Consider the following 10428-nt stretch of genomic DNA (forward strand, 5'->3'; position numbering starts at 1 on the left):
GCAGGAGGCTGGGGGGCAGGATTGAGGGGCATCGGCCGAGCCGTGGGGGAGGACGCCAGGATGATGACAGCAGACGTACATCAAACTGTTATGACGGGAACTTGGCCGCACTCCTCCACACGTTAATAGTCACCTTGCTGCCCAGGCTCGGGGCTGGACACCGCTTTGTTGCCACTGCCTGGCTCACATTTACTGTGCACGATATATGGGTGAAATTCAGCCCTGGCATAAGCGGCTGCACAGCAGAGTTGTGCCCAATTGCACCTGCCGGGAATCTGGCCCCATGTCAGCTGTCAGCTCTGCTCTTCCAACCTCCTGGGGCTCCTCAGGGTCAGAAGCGTCCCAGAAGGGGCCAAGCAGCTGCAGAGTTCGTGGATGGGCAGGCCAAAGCCAGCCCCGCTCTGCTGATGGCCCAGGACTAGCAACGACAGCAGGGCAGCTGGAGTTGTGGGGAGAGCTGTTAAGGAGCGTTGGGTTGATGGGGGAATGGAGAACAGGTGCCTCAGCCCCAGATTGGGAGAAGGGGCAGGGGAGCCAGAGAGCGGGTTGTACTTAGGGGGTGAGCAAGCTGGGGAATGGGCACTGGGAGGAGGGAAGGGCCGGAAGCAGCAGCAGAAGAGCTGGATTAACCCAAAGCCATCTGGGGTTTGGAGCTGAGGCCCCCGTGGCTCATGTGGGATCAGAACCACGTTGCTGTAGGGGCAGGGAAGGGGAGGGGAGACATGGCCAGAATGGCGCGGAATGGAGACAAACGACAGGAGAGACGCAGGAAGGGACCAATGGAGTTTATCAGGTGAAAGCGGCTCATTTCTGCACCAACCTCCCTCTTCTCCTGCCCCCATGCTTCCCCTCACCCTGGACTGTGTCACTCCTGCTTCCTAGCAGGCACCCACGGGGGTGCCGTAGACCTCGACCTCACACAGGATGAGATACTCCTCCCTGTCCGGGATGGTGATGGTGACGTAACGGCCCTCCATCCCTTTACAGGAGATGTTGCTGAGGGATCCTGGTGCGGTGTCGGTGATGGTCCCGCAGCTGCAAAGAGCAGAAGACAAGAGCGAGAGGCTGAGATTAGGGAGCACAGGCGAGTTGGCAGCAGGACTGACGACCCTTTAACTCTGAGCCTGCAGAGCCCAATGCACGGAGTGAATGACAGACTGTAAGAGACGCTGTGTCCCTCTTCCCGTCACAACCCAACTCCGACTAGAAATAGGGTACGCATTTCATCAGTCAGGGTCATTAACTGAGGGAGCAGATAACCAAGGACACGGTGGATTCTCCTTCCCTTGGAGTCTTTAAATCAAGACTAGACAACTGTCTAATAGATACACTGCAGCTCACACTGAAATGATGGGCTCAGCATAGAATCACTCTGTGAAGTTTTCTGACCAGTGTGATACTGGAGGTCAGCCTAAGTGATCGGAAAGGTCCCTTCAGGTCTTAGAAATCTATGATCCTAGGAAAATCAGTTCCTGTTGACTTGGATGAGATAATTCTACACGAGGAGCAGCTCTGAGGGCAGAGAGAGAACATGCAGGGGGGCCTGGAGAGGTCGCTGTGCTCAGCGACATGCGGTTCCCTTCCAGCCAGGAGCTGAGAGCACCGCCAGCCCAGCGCCTCCAGCCCCAGGCAGCTCCGAGGGGAATAGACCTCGCCCTGGCCCCGGTGGCAATGAGACCCAACCCCTGTGACTGAGCTGGGAGGAGTCGTCTCACTCCAGAGCATGGGAAAGCAACTCACATGGGGTCGTCCTTGCCATGGCCAGCCTTGGAGTGTCCCGCGTGGATCTGGGCCCCCTTGATTCTCTCCCCACAGCAGTCCTCCCTGTTCTTCACGATCACCGTGGAGATAGAATGCTGAGAGTCCAAGTCCATGTTCCACCACGGCTCTGTCTCCTGCTCGGTGTGGGTGCAGGAGTCATCGTCCAAAATCCAAGTTCTGAGCTGGAATCAAAGGGCGGGAAGAGGGGAAGTGGGACATGCCCATCGTTAGGGTACGGGGCGCCGGAACAAGGAGGGGGCAGGGGAACATGGCTCTCCCATTTTTTACTGGCCATAAGGACTAGCAACGGGGGGAGGGGACGAAGTCTTGGGGGGGAAAGAGGCGGTGCAGGAGCAGGGACTCGGGGGAAGGGGTGGCATGAGGGTGGGGTCTTGGTTCAGCTGCTGGTGGCCCCCCCCCCACACAGTTAGGAAGTTTCCGCCGCCTCTGCTAGGGGGGCTCTAGACACCCTTTATCCCACACGGAGCCAGAGCCATGTCCCAGCAGCGACACACAAACCAGCCTCTGCATGAGAGCCAGGTTCCTAGTGGGAGCCATCGCCCCAGGGGACAGGAGTGACAGCAGGTGAGTGCTGGGTTCTCAGCCCCGACTGAGCCTCTCAGCCCCCCCACGTCCCATACCCAGCTGGAGCTGGTCCCCCCAAGGCAGAGATGGGGCAAGATGTTCAGATGGAACCTCCCCCCTCTGCCCCTGCCAGCTGGAGCCCCTGCCCAGGTCAGCGGTGGGAAGGGAAGAGTGTCCCAGGGTTTCTGCTGTCTCACTAGGCAGAGGTTGGGGCAGAAGGGAATGGGGTAGAACATAAAAGGGAATAAGTTTCCATTCACATTATGCCAGCTCCTTACCCACTGGTGATAGGGGACAGCCCTGAGCTATGACCTCAACCTCACACAGAGTGAGAATCCCCCTCCTGCCTGGGATGATGATGGTGACGTAGCGGCCCTTCAGCCCGTTGCAGGAGATGGTGCTGACGGATCCCAGTCTGGTGTCGGTGATGGTCCCGCACCTAAAAACAGAGCAGAAGCCAAGAAGACAAAACAAGATAGATGTATTCAAGTCAACAGGGCCTGATGAAATTCATCCTAGAGTTCTTAAGCAATCTCAGAACTATTAACGATTTGTTCAAGAACTTATGGAGGAAGGGTAAGGTCCCAGAGGAAAGAAAAAGGATAAACATAGAACCTCTCTCTAAAAAGGGAAACAAGGAGGATGTCAGGAATTCTAGATCAATCAGCCCAACTTCCATACCTGGAACGAGACAGGAAGAAATTATTGAACAATAAGTTCGTTCAAACCTAGAGGATAACAAAGTTATATTTTGTAGCCAGCATGGATTAGTTGAGAGCAAATCATGCCAAACTATCTAATTTCCTTCTTTGACATTGGTCTAGTACACAGGGGAAGTGGCAGATGTGATATATCTGGACTTCAGTGTGGCTTTTGACACAGTCCCATGTGACATTCTCACAAGCAAACTAGGGAAATGTGATCTAGAGGAAATTACTAGAAGGTGGGTGCACAACTGGTTGGAAAACCATACTCAATGAGTAGTTATTAATGTCAAACTGAGGGATGTTTCTCGGGGTTTCCCATAAGGGTCGTTCTGTTTTGAGTACTGTTCAATATTTTTATTAAGGACTTCGATGATGGAGTGGAGAGTGTGCTTATAAGATTTATGGGTGACACCAAGTTGGGAGGGAGCGCAAGCACTTTGGGGGAAAGGATTTGAATTCAAAATAACCTTGATACATTTGAGAACTGGTCTGAAATCAACAAGATTCAATTCAATAAAGACAAGGGCAAAGTACTGCCCGTAGGAAGGAAAAATCAAATGCACCACCACAAAAGGGGGCTTAGCTGGAGTACCGCTGGACAGGATCTGGAGTATCACGGATCCCAAACTGAATAGGACGTAAGAGTGTGATTTCATTGCAAAAAAAAGCAAATGTCATTCTAGGATGTATCAACAAAAGTGTTGTACGCAAGACATGGGAGGTAATTGTCCTGCTCTATTCAGGACTGGTGAGGCCTCAGCAGGAATACTGTATCTAGGGTCCTTCGGGTTTGGGTTTTATTTTGTTTAATTTTTCCCAGGTATTTATCTATGTTTATTATAACAACAAAAACAGGTGAAAAAGCGATGGAAAAAACTTAATTTTTCTGGATAAATATGGAGGTTTATTTTGGTGGATGGAAGGACTGGGGGAAAAAGGATGCAGTAGATGAATGCTTGGATGAACAGAATTCAACGTGGTTTGCTGCAGAACTAAAAGAGAACTCAAAACACAAGGCCACCTCCGAGTTTAAGAAAACAAGACCTCTCTAATCCGCAAATAAAACTTTTCATTTGAAAAAAACAGGGTTACTGTTGTCAACGTAGAACTCTGACCCTATCAATACTGACATTTAATAATTGGGCCACACCATTTGCAGCGCATACACTCAACTTCATCCTTTTCTTCTATTGGTTTTTTTTAAACTTTTGAATATTTCCTTGTATTCTGAAACGTATTCTGATACAGATTTTCGTTTTCTTCCCATTTTAGTGTCAAATCTTTAAACCACTATCTGCTAATAGCTTGAAATGTGTACGTCGTGGGTGTGAGATTCATCAGTACGTTCAGATGCGCATGCCCTTCAGGGCTTGCGTGCGAGCCTGTTTGTTTATTAGGTGTATCTTCTGGACTAATACAGAGCCTTACTTCAACAGGCAGCTTTGTGTTATCGTCATACCTAGCGGTTATGCAATGGATTGTATTTTCCTAATAAAACAAGGGTTTTTTATATACTTGAATGATACAAAAGTAAGGAGAAAAATCGGATAAAAATGGATAATGCTTTTTATAAAACCCACGATTTCTTCGGTAAAAATCAGTTTAAACTAAAAATAAAGGGGCTTAACTATATCGAATTCTGGGCACTGCACTTTAAGAAAGATGTGGACAAATTGGAGAAAGTCCAGCGGACAGTAACAAAAATGATGAGATGTTTAGACAACCTGACCTCTGAGGAAAGGCTGAAAGAACAGGGTGTGTTTAGTCTAGAGACGAGAAGGCTGATGGGGGTCATGATAACAGTCTTCAGACAGGACCCAGGTTGTGTCCCAGGGTAGCAGGCCCCTGAGGAGGTCAGGCACCCAGCCTCCCCGTGACAAGCTCTGCTAAGGAGAAGGAGCCAACCCAGATCCACCTGTGAGCAGTTAATTCCCTAGGTGGCTGGGTGTCCGTCAATTAGTTAAGGAAATCCTGGGCCTAATAAAGGGTTATGAGGGCTCAGTCAGGACACACAGATCACAGAGGAAGCTCCTGAGGAGAAGAGCTTCTCAGGGGAGCTGGTTAGGGAGCGCCCCAGGAAAGGGAACCTAGGAAAGGTGTCCTGGATAGAAGAGATGCTAAAAGCGGGGAAATGCCAAGTCTGGAGGGAAAGCTGGTCATAGAGAAGGGACCTTTCCAGCCAATGGCAGGTGCTCCAGGTCGCAGAGGAACTACACGTCCTGCAGAGAAGAGCTGCAGTGATTTGACCTCATGGGGGCTGAATCCAGAGAGGGAACCCTTCCAAGGTGATGGCAGGAAGGCTGACTCCAGAGCAGGAACCCAGGTTGAGTGAGCCTTACGGGCAGGACCAGATTTCCAATTATGCACAGTAGACATGTGCCATGGGGCTCCGGCATTCTAGGGGTACCCAAGGTTGCCAAGTATGCAATTTTCTACCCAATTGGGCTATTTTTAGCTGTCAGTTGCCAGGTTATTTTTAGTAGTTGCGAGTTGTGGTATTTTGGGCTATTTTGCTGCCCTGCTGATGCTGGCCACACTGCTCAGGAGTTCTCAAGAGGAAGGGAGCCTCTCCATCTGCACCATCCACTGCCAAGATGCCCCACACACCGCCGGTCTCATGTCGTGCCCTCTCCCCTTAGGTGACGTTTTCAGCATGCACAGAATTCTTGCCTGAGAGAAGTAGAATTTATTTGTTCTGCAGAAAATGTGCTCCAGTTCCACCATTCACCCTCCAGGGGTCGCTGTGGCTCCAGAACACCCTGAGCCGGCTGAGGCTGACTGGTCTGGCGGGTGGCAGCAAACAGCTGGCAGGCAGGTGGGGGGGGTTCCTCAGGTGACAAGTCACCGCAGCCTCCTTGGAGCCAGGTTAGGAGGCAGAGGGGGGCACACAGGGCTGCTGGTAGGGGGGTCCCAGGGCCACGTGGGGAGGGAGGAGGGGCGCTGAAGATGCTGTGCCTAGGGGCACGTAAGGTGTAAATCTTGCCCTGCTTACAGGTAAGGAGCCTGGATGAAGGAGATGGATGGAGTCAAGCGGGGCAGACAGGCGAAGGTTTACTCCCCTCCTCCCTCATCTAGGATTCGTGGGGATGAACGCTGGCTTGTGTACTGTGGTTTGGCCTTTGGTTAAATAAATTAGACCCCTGATGGGGCACTAATGTTCACTACATCCAGCCCTCACTGAATTCCCTGAAAGCCCACAAAGGGAAACAGAGGCAAGGACACAACCACAGTTCCACACTCGGACTGTAAGAGGCGCTCCTGGGGCATGTGACCAGCAGACCAGGTTGTTACAAAGAGATCGGCGATCAATTGCTCTCCATGTCCACCAACAGTAGGACAAGAAGTAATCTCCTTAGTTTGGAGCAAGGAAGACTTAGATTAAATGTTAGGAAAACCTTTCTGGCTATAAGGACAGTTCAGTATTGGAATAGGTCACTAAGAGAGGTTGTGGGATCCCCGTCACTGGAGGGGATTAAGAAGAGGTTACACTAACCCCTGCCAGGGATGCTCTAGGCCAGGGGTAGTCAAAAGGTGGACCGCAGGCCAAATCTGGACCACCAGACACTTTTGAACACACCCCAGAAATCTTTTTATCGCCTTATTAGCATCATTTGTTTATTATTTTCTCTGGAGTCTGTATCTTGACTATACCTTGACCAGGAACTTTGGAGCTTGACAAAAAATAATTGACTACCCCTGGTCTAGGTATATTTGGTCCTGCCTCAGCATTGGGGGACTCACTAGATGTCCTCTTGAGATCCCTTCCTGCCCTACATCTCTGTGTATCTATACAGGGTGAAGGGAACACTGTAAGAGATGCTGCCTGCCCTACTCCCCATCACAACCCAATTCAGACAAGAAATAAGGTTCACTGTTTTATCAGTCCGGGCCATTTACCACTGGAGCAAATGACTGAGGGACTCGGTGGATTCTCCTTCCCTTGAAGTCTTTATATCAACATTGGACATCTGTCTAACCGATGCACTATACCTCACAGAGAAATTGTGGGCTCAGTGCAGAATCCCTGTGTGAGGTTTTCTGGCCCGTGCAATACAGGAGGTCAGACTAGATGATTGGAAAGGTCCTTTCAGGCCTTAGAAATCTATGGATTTCAGAAAAATCTGTTCCTGTTGCCTTGGATGTGATGATCCTACCTGGGCAGGAGCTGTGACGGCAGAGAGAGAACACGCAGGGGCCTGGAGGGATTGTTCTACCCTGGATTGCCCTGCAGCGGTCGCTGTGCTCAGTGACATGCGGTTCCCTTCCAGCCAGGAGCTGAGAGCACCGCCAGCCCAGCGCCCCCAGCCTCAGGCAGCTCCGAGGGGAAGAGACCTCGCCCTGGCCCCAGTGGCAATGAGACCCAACCCCTGTGACTGCGCTGGGAGGAGTCGTCTCACTCCAGAGCATGGGAAAGCAACTCACATGGGGTTGTTCTTGCCATGGCCAGCCTTGGAGTCTCCCACGTGGTTCTGGGCCCCCTTGATTCTCTCCCCACAGCAGTCCTCCCTGTTCTTCACCATCACCGCGGAGACAGACCGAGGACTGCCCAAGTCCACCCTCCACCACGGCTCTGTCTCGCAGTTGGTGTGGGTGCAGGAGCCATTGTCCCAAATCCCATTGTGGTTTCCATCCACGGCCTTTTCAGCCCTAGCTTTTTCAGGTCCGTAATTCTTGTATGTGGAGGACTGAGTGGCCAGGCACCACAGTGCCAAGTTCCAAGCTGGAATCAGAGGGTGAGAAGAGGGGAGGTGGGACGTGCCCATCGCTAGGGGGGCTCCAAACCCCCTTTATCCCACACGGAGCTGGAGCCAGAGCCATGTCACAGCAGTGACACACAAACCAGCCACTGCATGAGAGCCAGGTTCACAGTGGGAGCCATGGCCCCAGGGGACGGGAGTGACAGCAGGTGAGCGCTGGGTTCTCAGCCCAGGCTGAGCCCCTCTCAGCCCCCCACGTCCCATACCCAGCTGGAGCTGCTCCCCAAGGCAGGAATGGGGCAAAATGTTCAGATGGCACCTCCCCCGTCTGCCCCTGCCAGCTGGAGCCCCTGCCCAGGTCAGTGGTGGGAAGGGAAGAGTCTCCCAGGGTTTCTGCTGTCTCACTCGGCAGAGGTTGAGACCAAAGGGAATGGGGTAGAACATAAAAGGGAAGAAGTTTCCATTCAAGCTGTGCCAGCTCCTTACCCCCTGGTTGTGCGGTGCATTCCTGAGACACTCCAGTCCCTGCCAGGATCCCGATAACCATTAGTAGATGCCAGAGAAACTCCATCCTTGCACTGTCAACATAGAAGAGCACATGAATATTTTATTCAGAATAAACTACAGCCATAGCAAGTTTCAGATGAGCAGCTCATACATGCAGTGGGAGTTCTGCTGGAGGAGAAGGTATTTGTATTATTTGTATGTGTAGAGGCTTGTAGGGGCTTTGTGCTGGGAGAGAAGCTGAGTCCTGATTAGGGGGCGGGGCTTCTCTGACTCGGGGTCCTATAAAGGGAGCCAGTCAGCCAGACAGGCCGTGGCACAGGAGCCAGCAAACAGAGCTGTAAACGGGAGTTTCAGTGGAGTTTGGATTGTTGGGGGTTTGTTTTCGCTGTGGGTGGTGGCGTTTTGGTGGGGTTTGTGTTTCCCAGACTAACAGGGTTTAGGTGGGAAGGCGATGACAGACACAGAGGCAGCAGTGGGAGTGACCCATGTCGTGGAAGACACAATGAGGATGACTGGATGTGGAAGCTGCGGCATGTACGTGATCCTGGAGGGGGCACCTGGTAAGAGTTTTGTCTGCATGAAATGCCGCCTGATAGACCTGATGGAGGAAAAGATCCGAGGATTGGAGATGCAGGTGGAAAGCCTGGTTGAGTTTAGAAGGGGGTTCGAGCAGATTGTGGAGCAAAGACATGAGGCAGCTGAAGGGAAAAGCTCAGACTTGCAGATGGAAGCAGGACTGAGGAATTCTGAGGGGAGACTGCTGGGTGAGGAAAGTGGACAATGAAAGCATGTGACTAAAAGAACCAGGCAGAGGAACAGACGGGCTAGTGAAGGAGAAATAGAGCTCAAGAATAGGTTTGCAGAGTTGGAAAATGAAGAAGGGGCTCAGCAGGTGGTCACTAAAGGTGGAAGGGCAAGGAAGAAGAGAAGAGCAGCTAGTCCTGTAGGAAAAGGGGAACAGTCAATGGAGACTACACCAAATATGAGCCCCAGGAGGATACAGGACGGGTTGAAGAGGATTACAAGGGAGAATAGGAATGGAAAGAACTTGCAGCCAGAGGTAACAGGGGATAGACCGGAGAATCGCACCGTCACCAGGAAAAGGCAGGTCTACGTGATCCAGGACTCCTTACTGAGAAGAATAGACAGGCCTATAACCAGAGCTGATCCAGAGAACAGAAGGGTGCTGTCTTCCAGGTGCTAAGATACGGGATGTGGACCTGAGGCTGAAGAGGATCCTAACAGGAGCCGGAAAGAATCCACTGATTGTCCTTCAGGTGGGAACAAATGATACGGCTAGATTCTCGCTGGAAAGTATCAAGGGAGACTATGCCAAGCTGGGGAAGACGCTTAAGGAAATTGAGGCTCAGGTGATCTTCAGTGGGATTCTGCCTGTTCCTAGAGAAGGACAACAAAGGTGTGACAAGATTATGATGATCAACAGATGGCTTAGGCAGTGGTGCTATAAGGAGGGCTTTGGGATGTATGGCCACTGGGAGGCATTTATGGACAGAGGACAGTTCTCTTGGGATGGACTTCATCTGAGTAGGGAAGGAAATAGACTTCTAGGATGGAGGCTGGCACAACTGATTAAGAGAGCTTTAAACTAGGAATTTGGGGGAGATGGTTGAGAGATGTCCAGGTAATCTTCATGCCCGATTTTAGCATTCAGAGGGAAGAAAACAAAAGTAAGAAAGGGTACAGCCATGGTAGGAGAATGGACATAAGGAGGAAGGGCAGTGTGGATACCAGTCTAATAGGTCATACTGGCTGTAGAATGACATGCCTAATCGGGTAAAGAATGTGAGTGAGGCCAAACAGCAAAAATTAAGATGTTTGTACACCAATGTGAGGAGCCTAGGTAACAAAATGGAGGAACTAGAGCTACTGGTGCAGGAAGCAAGTAATAATAATCGGGCTCAGATTTTCCTAGATGCGATAGCTGATGGATTCCTTCATCAAGTAGTTGCTGAACCTACTAGAGGGGATGCCATTTTAGATTTGGTTTTAGTGAGTAGTGAGGACCTCATAGAAAAAATCAGAGAGGTGATTAAGAAAAAGCAGAAAGCCTACTAGGAGTGGAAGATGGGAGGGATCAGCAAGGAAAGTTACCTTATTGAGGTTAGAACATGTAGGGATAAAGTGAGAAAGGCCAAAAACCATGTAGAGTT

At 51.1% G+C, this 10428-nt stretch overlaps 1 protein-coding gene across 1 annotated transcript; it reads right to left on the bottom strand.

The window, feature by feature from the left end:
* Positions 1-863: 863 nt before the first annotated feature.
* LOC144261331 (fucolectin-4-like) lies at positions 864-8433 on the bottom strand. The gene is made up of 5 exons (XM_077810770.1): positions 8237-8433; positions 7476-7773; positions 2614-2785; positions 1741-1943; positions 864-1035 (listed from the first exon to the last, which is right to left on the bottom strand). Exons 1-5 carry the CDS (start codon positions 8319-8321, stop codon positions 879-881), a joined length of 915 nt encoding a protein of 304 aa, XP_077666896.1. The 5' UTR covers positions 8322-8433; the 3' UTR covers positions 864-878.
* Between the last annotated feature and the right edge of the window lie 1995 nt (positions 8434-10428).

This window comes from Eretmochelys imbricata, chromosome 2 (assembly GCF_965152235.1).
Source record: "Eretmochelys imbricata isolate rEreImb1 chromosome 2, rEreImb1.hap1, whole genome shotgun sequence".
NCBI lineage: Eukaryota > Metazoa > Chordata > Testudines > Cheloniidae > Eretmochelys > Eretmochelys imbricata.